The sequence below is a fragment of the Ambystoma mexicanum genome, chromosome 4p, assembly GCF_040938575.1.
Source record: "Ambystoma mexicanum isolate Mex_15411 chromosome 4p, UKY_AmexF1_1, whole genome shotgun sequence".
NCBI lineage: Eukaryota > Metazoa > Chordata > Amphibia > Caudata > Ambystomatidae > Ambystoma > Ambystoma mexicanum.
In genome coordinates this window covers 259,524,058-259,542,984 of record NC_090927.1, presented here as the reverse complement: position 1 = coordinate 259,542,984, position 18,927 = coordinate 259,524,058, and the positions used below count along the sequence as shown (strand labels likewise).

At 43.2% G+C, this 18,927-nt stretch overlaps 1 protein-coding gene across 1 annotated transcript in view; it reads right to left on the bottom strand.

Moving 5' to 3' along the window:
- CDC5L (cell division cycle 5 like) overlaps window positions 1–18,927 on the bottom strand; it is a 472,644-nt gene that overhangs the window by 391,480 nt on the left and 62,237 nt on the right. Inside the window, exon 3 of the mRNA XM_069605787.1 lies at window positions 1,298–1,459. Coding sequence (XP_069461888.1) covers window positions 1,298–1,459 — 162 coding nt within the window. The remainder of the gene's footprint in view (window positions 1–1,297; window positions 1,460–18,927) is intronic.

Below are 18,927 nucleotides of genomic sequence, written 5' to 3'. Positions count from 1 at the left end.
GTGGACACTCTCCACGTCCGCCATATTTAATTGGTTAACTGGGAGCATCCAACTGAAATTAACAATTTCCACTTGTATTGCAAGGGATTAGGGGTGTACCCGAGAAAATGTCCTGTGACCTTGAGACCCTAACACAGAATAGGAATCCCTAAGACTTGTGGCCAGACCCTGAGTGTTCTCATCAGTTGTCCCATGGCTTGTAAAGACAACATTGTTGCCATCTAGTGATATGATAAAATTACGGTATGGTGCAGCACTCTCTTGCCTCCCCCTGCCAGTTGCTTGGAGCTGCGGCCGAACTGAACAGATGTCAAACAGAGCCTGTGTTTCGTTGTTAACAAAGGCCTTGCAATTACTAACGTGGAGCATTTCACCATTGGCACCTGCATTCATATGCATACATTTTTAGACAAATGGAGGAGGCCTCCGATTCTCACAGCAGTCCTTAAGTGGGTGCTTTCAGACTTAACGGAGAAAGTTAACTGCTTGTAACATTGAAGCTGCACTAGAATAGTCTACTTAGAGTGTGTAAAGAAATTAGATACCCCCACACAAATAGGTTGCCCCCTTCCTCCGCCGGCTCTGTAGTTAGCACCTTTCCTAACATTTGAAGCCCTTCCCCGAAATGTAAGTTTTGTTGCGCGCCTGCCTCCTGTTGAAAGTGTGTTTGGCTCTAGCGGGCTATCCAAACAGAATCCCCTCAAGACCCTTGGATAAATTAAAAGGGGTGGGAGGGCAGAACACATACCTTTACTGTGTTATGCCTTTTTCAATACAGACACATTATTCTTACCATTCCTATTTGGGGTACGATTTCAAATATGGCTTTCAGTAGTCCATTCCATAAATTTGTATGCATAAAACAAACACAAAACTCTCAATCACTCCTATTCTTCAAAATACAAAAAAATAAATTGCCAAAACTACTACTCGTTAAATCATGTAGTTTCCTTACTTTGAAAATGCCCTCTTGCAATTTAGCCATTTAATGTTCGTTCTCAACCTGTAAATGCAAATATCACCATTGTCTCAATTTCCTCTGCCGAGAGAAAAAAATGCGAGGGGCGGGGGGAGGAATACTTGCAGGAAGGATTGGCTATAAATAGCAGTGAAGTGTAACTGGTTTCATGGAAAGTAGCCGCCACTGCAAGCTGTTCCAGAGTTTCAATTACTTAATCTCAAAATGAAGTGATTACTTTTCCACATTATTGTAATGTATAGTTTTATTGTGCATTCACTGGTTAGCCCTTAAGCTTGTGCTCCAAATTTAAAACTTAGAAAAAACAAATATACTTACAGCAGAAATTCGTAATGCTCCAAACACTGAGCTGCTGTCCTCCCAATAATTGGTGCTATGGTCCTCCACTGGGTGGGCATTAACTTGGCCAGATGCAGTAGTTTTTCCTCCTCTTCCCGAGACCATTCTGTTTTTTTGATACTTGGATCCAGCCATTCGTACCTGTGCAACAGATACAACAGAAAAACAAATACCAATGGCTTTGATATGGTGCACCACAGCATTTTTATTTGCAATAGTTGCTCACAAAAACAAATTATTACAGATGGGAAAAAAGTTGCAATTTTTCAATCACTGAGAAGGCATTTTGTAATCACGGAGAAGGCATAAAAGGTTGTGTCACGTCACCAATGGTCCATCATATTTTTCAAACGGATTTCTCCCCTTCATTAGGAGCAAGTGAGAAAGTGAAAAGTGGCATTTGTGGTAGATCAGAGTGAGGAGACTGACAAGGTGGCATTGTGACGGACCTTCCTTTATTACCAGCTGCCCTTGGTCTAAGATCTTGCGCCTATTCTATAAAATAAACCTGTCAAAGGGCACTGGTCAGAAGGTTGTTAGAAAAAAATGAGAATGCCTTCTATCCGAAAGCATGCATTAACCTAGATTCTGTTGCAACCACTTACAACAAAACATATAAAATTTAAAAAAAGATACAATCAGGTCCTTGGCCCTTGCACATAAAAGGTGGCTAGTTTCTGACCCCACCTGCCCCCCGCCCTCCCAACACCACCCAGGTATGTTTTCCTTCCTAAGGATCCCGCCCTTAATGAAGTTGATCCAGTGGTCTGAATGTAGCTTTCATGCCCCGGCTGGAGGGAGGGAGGGCGGACATGGCGTTTAACAGCCCACAAGGGCCTCAGCTCGGGCTGCGGGCCTTTAAACGACATGTCCATCCCCAGCCAGGGAGTGAAGGCTTTTCACACCCCGGGATTTCAATTCTATGCTCTAGCAAAGTTCAGTCAAGTCTGATAAGTGTCTTAACTGGTTCTAGCACCCCCCCCCTTTTCTGGGAGAGTGTCCCGGTTATGGTCTACTGGGAAGGATCCGGGCATGGTCATCTTCGAGGCAGTTTGTTGCTTGTACCGCGTGTTGGATTTTTGTGTTCTCACAGCACACCATGGAGTCCAGTATCTCTCCCCTGCCTTGGATTCTGATCGCTCTCAGCCAGGCTGAGATGGTCGCCTCTCTCGCCCTGCCTTGGAGGGTCTGTATTCTCTCACGCCACCTGGGGGGTGGGGTGCGAGGTCCTGGATTTTCTCTCACCCCACCTAGGGGTGAGGGGGCAAGCCTTGGTTGTCTCATCCCGCCTTGGTGGAATGGGGGGGGGTTTGCAACTGGGTTCTTTCACCCCCACCATGGGGTTGTCCTTCTCTCATCCGGCTGTGGGGTTGGCCTATCATCCCCAACTTGAGTCTTGTGCGGTCTCACCACCACTCTCCAGATTCCCCGGAGCAACCGCACACTTCTGCTATCTTGGCAGTGCTCCTGAGAGTTCAGCCTTCGCGTTTCCACTTCTGAAACATGTTCTTGCTCCTCTGATTTGGGAAGAGCTGGCAGGCTGTCTGTCACTCCGTGGCCAGTCTCTCAGCACAATGGTTGTTCTGTGGTTTCAGTTTCATAAAGTTTATTTCGGCCAGGCCGTCCCGACTCCCAGTTCAGAATTCTAGGGGCATGGCCGCGGTCAGGCTTGCCACCCCTGCTGCATGCTCTGCATCTACTGCCACCCCCCAGGAGGATTGCGCTTCTCTCCAGTTCTGTAATTGGAAGCCCCCTCTCACATCAATCCTGATTGATATCCTCTGCTCCGGGGTTGGACTTCCCACTGTTCTTTCATTTCCAACAAATACTGTGCATACAGAGGGTCAGAAACCACGCCAGTCATTCTTTTATGCATTTTCAAGTTCTCGCACAGTTTAATCCCCATGTAGCCAATAAAGGTTATTAGAATCTTGGGAATAGGGGGAACCATTTCCCCCCCACGCCCTCTTTCCCCGGATTTTCCCGTCCTCAAAAGGGGGTGGGAGTGTCACTACCAGGAGCACAACACCACATGTAAATGAATCTACAAATTGAAACTTCAAATAGTAAAAGTTACTCACCATAACAACTGCTTTATTCCTATTGCACTCCTAGTCCGTAGTTTCCCCATTCCTCTTCCTTCATACTTGTGGCCATTTTTTTTCCCCGTTGCATTAAGAAAGTCACTAAATGTTGATGTGTCCACACACTCGGGTGCATTCGACCACCCCCCCAGGTGTCCCTCTCACCCCCCCCCAGTCCTCTTCCACTGTACCTGACTGATGGAAGGGGGTTTATGGATCAGAAATACATTAATCGCTATGGTGAGCATCACCCTACCACCAAGATCCTGCCCCTACCCCCTTCGCCAAACGTGTGGGAGATTATCAAGTATTCGAACACTGAAGAATGAAGGTGGACGTAGAACTGGCTAGGGTAACCAAAATGATTCTGCAGGACTACTTGCCCAAACCTCGAGTCATCCCGAGGACTGGAGTCCAAGCAGTAATAACTGCAGAAATCGCAAGGCGAGGCCAATTTAGCGTCACTGGCAATGACCACCCATGGACTTTTAATGAGTAGTGCCTTTTAAAAAAAAATGTTAAGGATGTGTATGGCATTTTAAAACCCTTTATTTTCTTATTAGTTCTCCAATTTGGTTCTTACCTTGTTCTTTATTTTCTTGCTTTGCAACAAAACAGTAGCTATGGTCGTTTTAACAGTGTTCAAAAGTTGGTGCTCTGTCGCAAGAGCACCCCAAAAGTGAATGTGCATATAATAGTAGTGTATGTTTAGTGTAATAATAAATACATATTTGTATTTGCATACATTCTACCCAATTAGTATTATTAAGAGTGATCAGTTTGTGCTCAACAGAACCCTTCCCAACTCTTCAAAGTCTACGCCTTGCTGCTCGGGCAAACTACCCAGAAAGAGTTTGGCTGGGCATTTGTGTTTTTCCCCCCAAATAATCAGAATTGGGTGGCCTTTCAGAATATGTTCACAGAGTGGATTCTGAAAATCCATTTCAACATGAACGATGCCTCACAAGGTCAGGGAATGTTCTGTTAAAATACGTAATGTTTAAACGTAACTTGCTACATTTTTTGGACTTGATAATTGCATGTACATACGTTGAAACGACCGTCTTTGCCTTAGATTGTAGTAGAACGTGTGCTGCAGCCATCAGTCAAGTCTTTGAAACCGGGGCTATGGCACCATCCGAGGCAGTGGGAAATGAGGCAACTAGGGCTCATTTTCTGAGCCATTAACTATTTTTTTGTTGTTTAACATGTTTGTTCCTAGATTCCACTGGCAATTACTTCAATATTTCAAAATAAAATGATTCATGATCAGGATTCAATAATTGTGCACACATAGCAGTTGTGCTGCTTAGGAGGTGGCCAGATTTAGAAAAGAATGCCCAATACCCATGAAAGTGTTATAGAGCAGGCATTTCTCCAGTTCCATCTAGTGTCTAAATCATTGTCGATCTAGCAACATGGCCTATGCTCCTTCTTGGAGTTCTGTTTGGTTGTTCTTCCACTTCAAAAAAGAAAATGGGCCAATTTCATAGCATGCATGAAAAACGAGAAACATCGTATGGCTTTTGCGCTGATGTCACAACAGGTAGTGATGTGCCATAATCTGACATGGATGACCTCAGAGTCCCCAAAAGAGAGAAATGGTGCTGACCAACCTTTTCGTAGGTAACGTTTTGTCCTGCTATCTGTCATAGATTTATACACGTGACGTCTGTGAAATGCAGTTGCTTGGTAACTGTACTAGCTGATATTCACAGGTTGTATAAGTGCCAAGTGGGATGGAGGAGGGAAAGTGTAAAAGCAAGGAGGTTGCAGGTAGGAACCAATAGATCACATCCAAGACAGGACATAGGAAGGTGAGCGGACATAAGATCCACAGTCACAAAACATCAACACATTAAGAATGACACTAGGCACAAGAGTAAGTCCAACAACAAAGGTACACCGCAATTAACGATAGGCACAGGACTGCTCGTCACCGATTGTTATCCAGCGACTCTCCGTTCTGGATCCAAACAGGTGTGGTGAAGTCGAAGCACTATTAACTCATTGCTTCGGGCCATCTATACGTGTTGGGATATGCAGATGCACACCAAACATTTCGGTCTGCGGTAAACCAGTCAGGATGCCCAAGGTAAACCAGTCAGGATGCCCAATGGACATGGACATGGACATGGACCATGCAAGCCTGTGGAGGCTAAACGTTTCAGGCCTAGCATTAATCATTGGACATGCACTGGCTGGGATACTCCAAGCCAAGAGAAACCAGATTTCAGTAACAAAACAAGTCCAGGTGGGTGTCCTCAGCTGCTTGCTATAGCCGAGGGACCTATCAGGGTTTTTAATGGGTGGGCTTGGCAGGTGAGCGCCCCGATACCCATTATGGACAAGTCACCACTGCCCCAAGTCTATTGCTCATGATGTGCGGTGCAAACACTACATGTTTGTGTTTTTTAAAGCATTACTTGATAGGAATGGCTTAAGTAATGAAGCACGATGGCTTTCCGGTGAGCTTTGGAATAGTGATAAGACTGACAGAAAAATGCTGGACCGTGTCCATAGGAAAGGCAATATTGTGAAGAGATAGTGTTGGCACAGACAAACCAACATTGACATTACCAACAGTCAAAAGTCGGTGGTTGATGGTCGTCTTTTCACTCTGTCTATTAGTAATGGTAGGCTTCAGTCAATCACAAGCAACCACTCGCATCGCTTAACCAGCCCTTGCCCAGCTGCACTATTAGGCAGTAGCGCGGCAGAGCAGGCTGATGGCACTACTCAAAAAGCAATCGCCAAGAATGCCTGTTCAGGGGGTGCGGACCGGTGGAAACAGGGGTCATTGGGCTGAGCACGGCTAGAGATGCACGTTTTTCGGGCAGCATTTTAAACAGGAGGTGTTATAAATAGAATATGGAACTTGTGGGTGCAGATGAGGACAGATTCCAGAAATCAAAGATGCGAAGAAGTGGTCGGAGACAATATTAGACAGAATATACCTGCATATTTAATATGCATATTTTTTTCATTTTAAGGCACAGGCCCTAGATAAAATTAATTTGCACACAATATCTATATAAATGCAAAGCAAAGATTGGTCCACAACATAGCTAGATGGTAGACCACATCTGCTCCAAGCATAAAACACCACACCAGAGGTCACTCATGAGTGAAAGGTAAACACCAATGTGAAATGATCAAAAGTGAAAGACATTCATTCCATCTGCTCCCCCAGGATTTTTAAATATTCTCTGGACTATGTTTGGGAATTCACTGAAAAGCCATGTCTAGAAAGACTTCCCTTAGCATACTCCGTTTCTGTATAATGGCAATCTCGACCTCCTACTCGTTACTCCATTACAGTGGAGAGACTAAACACACACCAGTTCCAGCCCGTGTGTATGTATACCGTAGGTGGTTTGTAAGTCCACAACTTTTTTCGACATGCAACACTTTAGAGCCTGCATTGGGTGGCATTAGCAGCCTTCCAGATTACACCCAAAACAGTCGTCAGGGCACCTGAACGTTTAAAATTTCAACTCAATTTGTTCAGTTGTGGGGACTAATGGTGCCCCTTTAGTGCTCATAGCTTTTAAGTATCTTTGGATTAGCAGGGAAATCAGCTGGATCGTAATGTATGTGCTGAACAGCAGAGGGAGCTCTGGCTTTATTTATTGCTGGTCGGATTTAGCTCAACTTGTGATAAAAGTATTGAAGCTTGCATGTGAATGTTTGAAAGCATACTGCATATTTATAATCAAAAACTTTTAAAAGGAATTCCATTTAAGAAACAATATGCAATTAAATTGCATTATTAATGGCTTGTTGAATGTAGGATTATGAAGATTCATTACTTTATGTAATTAGATGTTAAATGATCGAGTGACTCAAGCTTACTTCGCTTTAATTAATAACAGTTGCCTGAAATGAGATGTGCATCTAAATTAATGTGAAACTAGATCAGGATAACTGATCCATGATGCAGTGAGGAAGGACCGTCCTGCCAGCTCAGAAACAGTCGTTGGCTGGGCGGTGGTTTGGTGAACCCAGGGAACATACTGTCAAATAAAGCAGCAAACATTAGGAACCTCGAGATGTGCAGCTCTTCTTTTGACACTGTGGATACTTCTGTGAATGTCTACTGGTGCCCCTCAATAGTGTATCCAAAGGCCTGCGCTGCCCAGGCAGGCAGGGTTCTCTTTTCTACCTCACTGCAGTTCGCATTGCAGGGGATTGAAACTTCTCTGTTCTCCAATTGATGTTGTATTGTTTTGGCAAGTTTCGCTTGCGGGAAGGAGGAAGGGGATCTCATCTACGTTTCTCTCCTCACCCGCCTTGCCACTAGAGCGTCTTGTAATTTTTTTTTAACCCAGACCATCTTTATGTAAAGTTAGCCGCCCCCACCTCTCCCGATTTTAAGGGTATCCCAAAAAGTGCTTTATTACATGCATAGGACACAGCTCTGCTGGATTTAACTCCAGCAGAGCTTCAACGGAGTCGTATGTCTGTAAATCCGTTTTTCAGCGCAGACGGCCTAAAATTAACAGCGTCAAAAAAGAAAATGATGGTCTTTGGGAAAGGCGGTAAATACCACTATTGGTATCTTAATTTAAGAATCGAGGTGGTGGATTTGTACCAATACTCGGGGGTTGCTTTTCTGTAAGGATTTCAAAAAATGCTGACTGTGCCTCATTGAGAATGGGAGGTCTATTAAGATTATATTGCATGTATGGAGCTTGTAGACTGGATAAACGTCTTAGCATATTGAGAGTCAAGGTCCACTCCATGATACTGTATGCTATTGAAATAGTGCTATTTAAACTGGCTCCACTCTGCTTTAGCAGTGACTCAAATCCAATTTTTGAGACGTTAACAGTGCTTTCAGCAAGCTCCCCAAATAGTGTTTTAAGTTTGGAATTGGGGGTATCTAATTCTATGTGAAGACCGGAGGAGAACCTTATGCTTTTGGAAAGTGATCTCATTGTATTGAAAATATTTACTAGCGGTCAAAGCAAATGGAATCATGTATACAATGGGCAGATATATGGTGGAATCAGCCAACCCCATGATTCTGAAATGGAGGAAATGGTTAAAAGTATTGATGGAGCTAGCTGGTATTGATGATGACCTACTTATAAACAATCCCGAGAGAGCGAAAACCAAGTTCTGGCTATATGATTGGATTAAAACTAGAGAGGCATGTATGAAATTGAAAGTGTCCAAACGACAAGCCTTTGCAAATAAAAAACTTCATGTTGTTGAAATGTACCTAATGAAGTCTCCAGAACCCAAATTCAGATATTCATATATGAGATTCAGAATGAATATCTGTTTGACAAATGAAGTACGTTTTATGAGGCATATGTCGCCCAACCCTAATTGTAGATTCTGTCTGAGTCCATCAGCAAAAGAGGATTTGAAGCATTTGTTTTGTGAATGCCCGGCTTTAGTGCGACAAAGATGTCTGATGTTTAAACACCTCTTATCATATACTGTTGACTGAAGAAAGTTTTTGGAATATTGTGTATAACAGTCAGTCCTGGAAATTGAACATTGCGAGTCTTTTGTTTGTGGAATCGTTAAATTTACCAAATTGTATAGATATCACAAAAGAGTAGGTCACCGGACAGATTAATAAAATGTCCAATGATTGTTTCATTTGATGACAAGGTTTTAAATTTTAAAATGTATTTAATAGAAATTGTATCAGTTAATTGCCTTGTAATACTGACAGCTACCATTGTATTTTATTGTTGTTGTTTGAATGTTTTTGAAAGGCTGTATTTTACAGCTATGTCAAAATAAAAAAAATAAAAAATAAAAATTATGCTTTTCTTTCTTAAATGCCAAAACCTCAAGCAGGCAGATTTGAGCAAGCATCTGTAACATTTTTTTCTGAAATCTAACCAAAACAAGCTACCAAACCAACTTCAAACAGATTGAAATCAAAACCTCTGAGAAACGTGTAGTTCCCTACACACAACACACGCGGCCTTGCTCCTCCAACAAGCTGCAGTTTGCCCTTGTAAGATCCAGGAACGTCATTTGGGGATCGCCAGGGCACTCCCCTGCCACCCCTGTGGTCTCCCTTATTACCCATACATTTTTTTTATTTTTATTTTTTACAAATGGAAGCTCCTGGGCTGTGGCCAGTGCCATGTGGCTCTTTGTTTCTAGAGAGGCTGTCTTTCTTGTTCAGGATTCTTTTTATTAAAAAAACGGGGGTTCCACAAGTTTAACACTTTGAGCAGTGACCATAAATAAGAAAGAATGGAACAGTTTGTGCGGATAGAAAGGTTTGTACGGATGAAATGGTTGAAACGCCTGGGGCGGATGGAAGAATGAAATGAATAGAACGTATGGAATGTATTCAACGGACGGAGTGACGAAGTGGACAGAGTAGAAAGAGTGGATGAAGCCAAAAGAGTGGATAGAATGGTTGGTGCGGATGGAACGTTCTCAGGCACTGGTACCGATATCCACCATTCACACTACTATGCTTACTCACTTCTATACACCATCATTCAAATAGAACACAGCTACACCCTGATAATTCGGCCTTGCTGTTCTCATACGAACACGACCCCACGAACACCTCATCACTCTAATAAAACACAGCTAGCTGAGCACGTTCCAGCAAGTTTAGGCGTTCCTCAGGCCTAACGCAGCCAGAACCCAGTCTAGGTGTCCACCCACTAGGCTGAACACTTCCAACTGATTTCATCAACACCACACATTGCCATTGTCAGGTTTTCACATTTTGTACCTCACATTGGCAAGGTTCCTTGGAGAATAGGGTGCTTCAAATACTATTCCAGGAAAGTTAGAAAGGGAGGTTGTTGAAGTATTACATGAATCTAACACATTTCCTTTTTTAGTTTGTTCATATTCCCTTAACTCACTTTCATTTAGAAAGATGAAACACTCCCAAGCCAAGATGGTGGAACACTTTCCCAGCAGTGATTGGTTTATTTTACTGCAGGCAGCATTGTGTTGTCATTTAGAATGCTCCTGACAATTCTAAACTGCCTTTCATTAAAGTTTTCATCTGGTTAGGTCATATAATTTATAGCTCCCGTAAATAGTTCCAATTTTACAAGTATAGAATCTTTTGTTGTTTGTTAAATCTAATTTTTAAAGCAAAGATTCAAGAAAGAAGGTCAAGAAATCTAACGTTGAAGATTTTCCACTAGAACCAGTTTGCTGGGCAGCTAAATCGTTTACAGAAGAACTAAACTAAGCATATTTTTTTGTTTAAAAGGAAGAAAACTAAGACTTTTAATCTGAAGACGACTGTAGACTTTTTAATGCAGCGTAAATTTTATGTAAGGAAAAGACTTTGTTAAATATACAAGAAAATTAGTTGTGCTTCTTTTTGTTGTAAAAAGGTTTTTTGGCATTAACTAGGCGCGCAGATCAATTTCGCCGAGTTACTAATTTTAATTTTTGTTTCCCAACCCACTAACTAATCTTTGAATGTTTAAGTTTTGAGAGTATGGCGTCTATCCTATTTTTTTATAAGCGCGGTTAGAGCAAAGGACCTTACGACGTAGCGCTAGCGTCGCGGCCATCTTGGATTTATTTTGAATGGTCGCGTATTGTTACGGACTGCATTTCTTCAAAGACATTCGTCGGAAGATAACGCTTCAGATTACAAAGCGTGTCAGTTTGCAATTTTCGAGTGAGCGTCATCTAATGTTAATTATTTTTCAAGAGAAATATTTTTTTGAGGAAGTTTTCAAGTTAGGAATTCTTGCAGTATTGGATATTCCAGCTGAACATAAAAGAGACATCAGATGTAGAAGTTTTAGAAAAAGAAAGAAGACATATTGAAGAGAAGTTCGTACAGAGCATCTAAAGTAGCAGCAGCATTCTCTCTGAAGCAGCCTAAGAGCAAATCTAGCTTAGGCAACAGGAACTCAACTGATAAAAAACCATCCAGAGAAGACAATCTGAAGTACCAATCTGAAGTACCTGCAGTGGGAGTTCTTGTCTTTTGTTATTTTCTCCATTCCCTTTTCCCCTTGGGTTTGCCTGGCCAATAGTTAAATAGAATAAGGATTGTTGAGCAGGCAGGCTTTGGGGGTTTGGTGGGCAGGATCCTGCAGGATCCAACTGCTTCAGTTCCTGACAGAATTAAAGGCCCATGTTTTTGATCCTGCGTGAGTGAAGATGGACGCCGAGTCAGGGTTGAGTTTAGTAGCCTTGGAAAAGATTGTTAGAATTAAAGTCAGAATTAAGGGAGACTAGAAAGGAGACATTGTCCTTGGGAGTTAAGATGGAGGAGTTGAATAGCCAAGTAAAAAAAGGGAGATTCCGCTAAAACATCAGGTTTGAGTTTTGGTTTTGAAAGAGAACCACCTACTTTGTATCCAGAAGAAGCAGACATTAGTGAAGCCAGAGTAGTTACTGAAAAAGGTAGAGGAATAAATATTTTTTCGGGAGGAACAGTGGTTTCCACTCCTTTAGCACCCCCAGAAAGATTTGGAGGAGATTTTAGAAAATTCAAATCATTCATTATGCAATGTGAATTACACTATATGTGCAGACCAGAGGCATTTCCCTCAGAAACCTCCAGAGTAGCATTTTTAATCTCTTATCTCACTGGAGAAGCCGCAGCTTGGTCTGTGCCTTATGTAGAGAGAAGGGCTGAAGAATTACATAGCTGGTTGGATTTTAAAATGGTCTTTGGAAAGATGTTTGATCGAAGGACACATTCTCAAAGTGTTGATGGTGAACTTTTAGAGTTACGTCAGGGAAATCGTGAGCTAATTTCTTATATCACACAGTTCAGAGCATTAGTGTTAGAAAGTGGTTGGCCTGAAGAAAAAAAAGAGCTTCCATTTTTATAGAGGTCTGCGTGATGAGTTGAAAGATGCTTTATCAAATATTGTAGAGAGACCCAGTGAAGATCTGATTAATTTGGTGATGCAATTGGATATGAGATTGGGTGAGAGGAGATTGGAAAAGCGAAGACATTTTTCTGAGAATAGGGTTTGGTTCAGGAGTGAACGTCCCAGAACAGAACAAGTTATTAAACAAGTTAATGGTTCTTTGAGGAATGATACAGTAAATTTAGTTAGGCCTCCATTGACCAAGGAAGAGAAAGACAGAAGAAGAAAAGAAAATGTATGTCTATATTGTGGGGAATAGTACTCACTTTGTTGGTAAATGTCCACGAGCGTCAAAGCGATTTCCACCATTTCCTGGAAAATGGTCAACAGGTGGCGAATACAGTTCAGACAGCAGTTCCATACATCACATTAAACGTATCCTTTACATGGGAAGGTAAGCCAAGATGTGGTGGACCATGTGTAATTGATTCTGGGGCAACAGGACATTTTTTTAATATTGGCTTGGCAGGTAAATTGGGAATTCCAGTAGTTAAAAAGGGAGTACCTGAGCAAGTACGAGCTGTAGATGGATCTCCCCTTACCTCTGGTTTGATATCTCAGATGACAGCTAAATTGGAGATGAAAATTGGGGGAAGAACATAGTGAAGAAATTGAGTTTGAATTAATTGATGCACCACAATTACGGATTATTTTAGGTATGCCTTGGCTATCTTTACATAATCCTTTGATTGATTGGGGGAAAAGAACAGTAGAGTTCAAGTCAGGTTTTTGTAAAGAACAATGTTTGGTAAGATTAACAGAAGATGGTCAGGAAGAAATTTCTAAACCAATAGGAGTATGTTTAGCTGCAGGATTAGTGAAGGAACATATAGTGGGGGCAGTAGCTGGAGTCTTACCTGAGTGTTATAAGGAGTTTCAGGATGTTTTTGACAAAAAAGAAGCTAATGAATTACCACCTCATAGAGAATTTGATTGCAAGATAGATCTCGAAGTAGGAGCACCAGTTCCTTGTGGAAGAATTTATGATCTCACTGAGAAAGAGAATGAGTTTTTAAAAGAATATTTAGAGGAAAATCTTGCTAAAGGCTTTATTAGACATTCGCAAACGCCAGCAGCCTCACCATTGTTCTTTGTTCCAAAGAAAGACAAAACCCTGAGAACTTGCATTGACTACAGAGCTCTGAATAAAATAACTATAAAGAATCGCTATCCATTTTTTTTTTTTTTTTTATTTGATTTAATGTAATCCTCCCATTCACTTGTTCGAAGATCACTGACAGAACGGCGTGAGGTCTTATTTTAACCTGTGTTGCAGTCATACGCAGTTCCCACTCCAATTCTACACCAGGATCATGCACAGGGACCGCGACCCCCACAAAAGTGGGGGTTAAGAACACCCAATTGGCTATCCTGCCCATCCATGACTACGGTCAGGTAAGCAGGCCAATCTCTTGAAAGAACCCTACCACTGCAATCACCCATGTAGTCTTTTCCCCACTTATGAGCCGGCGCCACCATTCCTCTTCCTCGTAGGCGTATAGGTTTTTGAACAAATGTCCGAGGTGTCTCTGGCGGGGGCCTGTGACGCCTAAGCAGTTGAGCAGGAGGTGTCTTGTGGTTTCCGCCATCTCTACCTTCGTGCAGAATCTACATGCTTCGTCCGGGGCCAGTTTTCTACGGAATAGGACTTCCCTTGTGTGAACAATATTAAGGCGGATTCTTAAAAAGTTCATCCTAAGTTTAGAGTTCGGTCCTCTTAATAAGTAAGGTTTAAGTTCATTTACTTTGGACAGCTGTGGAATAGGATCTGTAAACAGCTTTGAGGCGGCAGCTTTTTCCAAGGTGTTAATCCAGTCTTGATTTAATAATCGAAATTTCGCCTTGGACGGGTTATTAATTAGTTCATCTTTAGAACTTCCAGCATTCTCTAAGATTGATTCGATCTTTACCATCCAACTTGTGAGCATTTTACATGATCCAGACAGTATTTCATACTGGATTTCTTTCATGATCCCTGCGGGGTTTGGAAGTAGGCACTTTCGAAATAACATTGCTTCATTACGGGAGACAATAGAGGTCAAAGATTGTAGGGAAAGTTCCCTTCTTATTATCACCATTGGTAGCGAGTCAGGAAGGTTAAGAACCTTTCTCCAGTAGCAGCCTTCCACTTTTAGCCAGAAAGATGTAGGCAGATTCGGTAGGGCTTCTGCTCCATATGTAAGTGTTGGAATCACTTTGGCCTTGTAGAAGGTTATCACAGGGGTCATGGTGAATTTTCCATATTTTTTCAATATTGCCTGAGATTGAGAGGCGAGAAGTCTCGCCTTAGTCATGATGTTCTCCTGCATTAGTTTTTCCTTGCGGTTCTTGCTGATAGTCACTCCCAGGTATTTAAAGCTGTCTACCAATTCAATTTTGGTGTTATTTACCGCCCATGTGAATTTCTCTGACTTCCTTTCATTTCCTCCCAAAGACATGATTTTGGTCTTTTCCAAATTCATCAGGAGGTTATTCTCTTTGAGGTAAGAGTCAAGGTTATTTATCTGTCTTTGGAGGCCGATGGGAGTTACATCAAAGAGGATTATGTCATCCGCGTAAAGCAGTCGTGAAATTTTGCTAGCTCCCAATGTCGGTGGAAATGTCCGGACTCTAGCTTCATACTCTTTGAAGTCGGCCGTATATGCGTTATACAGGGCGGGAGCTAAGGGGCATCCCTGCTTTACCCCTCTTACTGTCTTCATCCAGGTGGACAGAAGACCTTGGTTGTTGAGTCGGACACATATTGTGGTATCTGTGTATAAGGCCTTTATGGGTTCCAGTATCCTTGGGGGGCAGGCGTGGTGCTGTAGTTTATCCCAGAATCGTTGCCTATCTACCCGGTCAAACGCCTGGACCAGGTCGATAAATGCCATATAGATCTTGGGGCTGCCTTCGAATACCTTGGCTTTTAGTGTGCTCACTGCCAAAACATTAGCCAGGGTGCCGACGTTTTTCACAAACCCCGCTTGGAAGGGATCTGACAGACCAGTCGCCGAGATCCAGTTCCTAAAGTTGTCCAGGATTAAGGCCCCAAAGAGCTTTCCTATGGAGTCTAGAAGAGCGATCGGCCGGTAGTGTGCAGGGTTGTCTTTACATCCTTTTTTAAAAATAGGGACCAAAATCGCTTTCTTCCAGGATGATGGAATGGTCGAGAGACTAATACAATTTAAAAAAACTTCCTGGATGAAAGGGGCCCAAAATTCCGATCTGTTCTTTATATCGAAATTGGTTATACCATCGGGTCCTGCCGCTCTGGATCCGTTAAGCTGAGTAATTTTCCCTTTGATTGTGTTCAGATCCGTTGGAATATCCCACAGTTCTCCAGAACTAGGTATCCGGTTCTCTATAACCTTATCCCGGAGTCCATATAGGTTTTCAAAGTGAGATATCCAGGCTTTTTCACCAATTGTGTTTTGTAGTGCCTGGTTTGCTAATTGGGAGTTGCCTTTAATCAGTGACCAGAAGTCGCGTACCTTTTGGCCACTAATAGCCTTCAGCATGTTTTCCGCGTCTGCCTGGTACCTATTTGCCTTGGTTGATTTCAGCCAAACTTTGTAGGCTTTTCCTGCAATAGCGGCTTCGACCTTCTTACTAGGTGACATAGTTTTTGCTGCCTCCCGTTGAAGCTTTCTGACCTCCTTTCTTCGGGTAACTAGTTGTTCATTATATGTGTGAAGTGGGGCTTTACATCCGTATTGTAGCACTTGTTTTTTTTTCCTGTGATAGACTGTGAGTAGGGGGAGATATTCGATCCTGCTTGATGGACTTAGCTGCTTAATCAGCTTGTATTCCTTATATTGGTTGGTTATTTTGGAAATAGCTACTTCTGACAGTCTCAGTCTTATCCCGCTTTGGTTTACTAACAGATCCTGTGCGCCGTGCTCCTCCTTTCTTCTCCTTGACTCCCACGAGAAAGTTAGTAGATTATGGTCGCTGTGCTGTGTTCTTATAGTTGTAAGGGGTGAGCACAGCGGCAGGAAGCTCTTGGACACCTGGATGTAATCAATTGTTGCTGTTTGGTTTCCTCTTTCCCAAGTTGGGATGTCTTCAGTTTGCTTATCGGCCCTTTGCCCCAGGATATGCATCTCTCTTGTGTCAAGGAGGTTGTGCCACATGCTGTTTCTGTCTTGGGGTTCTTTGGAGTCGAGAGTTAGGTCCGTATTCAAATCTCCGGCAATGATCACATCGCTCGAGGTAGATGTTATTAGGAAGTCATCTATTAGGCTCTCAATTTGTGCGAGAAAAGTGTCATTGGTCACTCGCTTTGGGTTCCAGTATACGTTAATCAGCAGGATTTCTGATTTATAATTGCGGTCTGCAGGGCCTTTCGGCCTTTCCCACTCCAGAAGCGTTGCCAAAAAAAATTCTGATGCCACGAGTGTTTTGGACAATGATAGTCCAGAACCCGCTCTTAGGGCCGTAATGAGGCCAGATCTAGGCCTGCCTCTCTCCTCTCTAAGGGCGGGTGAGTGTGCCATTTGAAAGCCGTCCAGCGTTGGTGGCTCCATTAGCCACGTTTCCTGCAAACATAAAACATCGAAGCTCCCCAAGTTGACATCTGAGGAGACCGTTAGATGGTTGAAGCCTCTGGTGTTCCATGATCCCAGTTTCAATGATGTCTCCGGGACTTCTGTAGAGATCGATACTTTCTCAGAGGAGCCACCGAAGAGGGCGTCTAGTGGCTACTTGTTATTGTTTCTCCTTCCTTCCCCAACAGGGTAAATTTTCCTCGAAAGACTACTGTCTAGTTGCGGTATATCCTCGGCTTGCTCCACACGTTGAAAAATTCTTGGGGTGGGGTTTCGCGTCGAGAATGGAACCCGGGCAGGGCTTCTCTGCCCACTCCTTCTCCTTTCTGTGTCGCGTCGATTGGTCAGATTGTTAAGCGCTCTCTGAGAGCGTTTTTCATCATGTTTGCTGAACGTTTCGGGCCTTGTAGGGGTTTTGTAAGGCACCGAGTCTTGGTCGTAAGCTTGATGTCTGGGTCGATGGATGGACCGCTCCCAGAGAGGCGAGTTTGCTCTATTGCCCTCCTTAGCATTTAGCAAGTCAAAGCCCAAGTTATATAGTCTATCTCTTGCTTTCCAGATTTGATCTTGAATGTAGTTCGATCCAATATGTAGGTACGAACTGTCAGATCTTCCATTAGGGTTCGGTTCCAAAATATTTATGTCTTTTGTGACATCGATATGAGATAACCGACTCTTCTGGAATAATTCGAGTAGTGCCTTTCGATTTAGTGTCCATCTATCCTGTCTTTCTTGCATTCTTTGGAGTTTAAATGTTCTTGTCATCATTTTTCTTTGCCCGAGCAGAGGTGGGCTGTAAGGGCGAGTAGATCTGCCCTCCCGCCGACCTGTACCAGACAAGGTGTGGACTCTGGATCTATAATGACGTTTGGGTTTATCTGGGGAAGGGCTTCTGTACTTTCTACTCTCTATTTGGGTCCAGGGATTTTTCGCCCCGGGGGAGCTGCGGCTTTGATGTAGGTTTCGGGGGTGGGCTTCCAGTTGGTTTCTCCCATGGAGTCTCTTGCCCAGCGCTGGGCCTGGATTCTTGCTTACTCTTCTCAGGGGCAGAGTGGTTTTTGCCGCAGCCCGCGGAGAAGTCGAAGGAGAGTCAAGAAGCAAGGCCTTTGATTTTGGTTCGTCCTTATCTCCGTTATCACGAGTTTCCGTTTTTTTTCTTTTTTGGGCCAACGCTTGGGGAATTTCTGATTCTGATTCCTCAACCGTGTAAATGCTCATATTCAGTAGATCAATTGAGCTGCTGGAGCCCTCTCGCGATCTTTCTAGACTCCGAGAGGTCGACCGCGTCTTGTCCGCGGGTTTTAATTTGAAGACTTGACGATTTTGAGTTGGTGGGGTAGTTTTCCTTCGTTCCTCAAGACCTTATTCTCAGGTTTAGCCTTTTGTGTGGGGTCTAGCTGAGACTTGTTTTTTAGAGCTTTCTTCCCCTTAGCGATAGGGTTGCTTTGACCTTTGTGTTGGAAAATTTCGAAGGTAGATGGAATTTTCATCGTGGAGAAGTCTATTGGTTTCACACATGATTGAATTATTGCGTTTTTTGGAAGGGAGAATGCCACTGATCCATTTTTCTTTCCTGATTTACTGGCTGAACGACTCAGGGACTGGCCGTCCTTTACGATATTTTCCGGCTGGTCAGCAGATTTTGCCGGAGAACGGGGTCTCTCTGTCAGCCGGTTCCCCTCCTCAATGTCCCCTACCTCCTCACGTCCTTGGGTCGTCACCATAGGTTCGTTCATCCCAGGTCGCTCTATAGTTTGTGTCCCTTGGGTGTTTGTTTGCCAGTTTGCCAAGCTTAAATTGGGAGTGACTGATTTTTCAACGGGTCTTGATCCAATCTCAGCAATCGAGATTTCCTTGTCATCTCCTTTGTGATGTAAGTGTGCAGTGATAAAGCCCTCTAGAAAGGTCAGTTTGGTGTGCATGTGTGCAATCAGAGTAGTTTGATCTTTTAAAGTGTCACTGATTGCTTCATATAGTTTCCCAAACGGGGCCAATGCAATGGTGACCGAGGACAGCATAGGCATGAGATCCTCTTTTTTCAGGGGTATTTCTTGTACTTCACTGGGGGGATTTTCTCCTTGCCATCTAGGAGCCAACTGAGGGCCCAGATCTTTGGGGTGTCTCGAGCTTGTATCGTTTGGGGG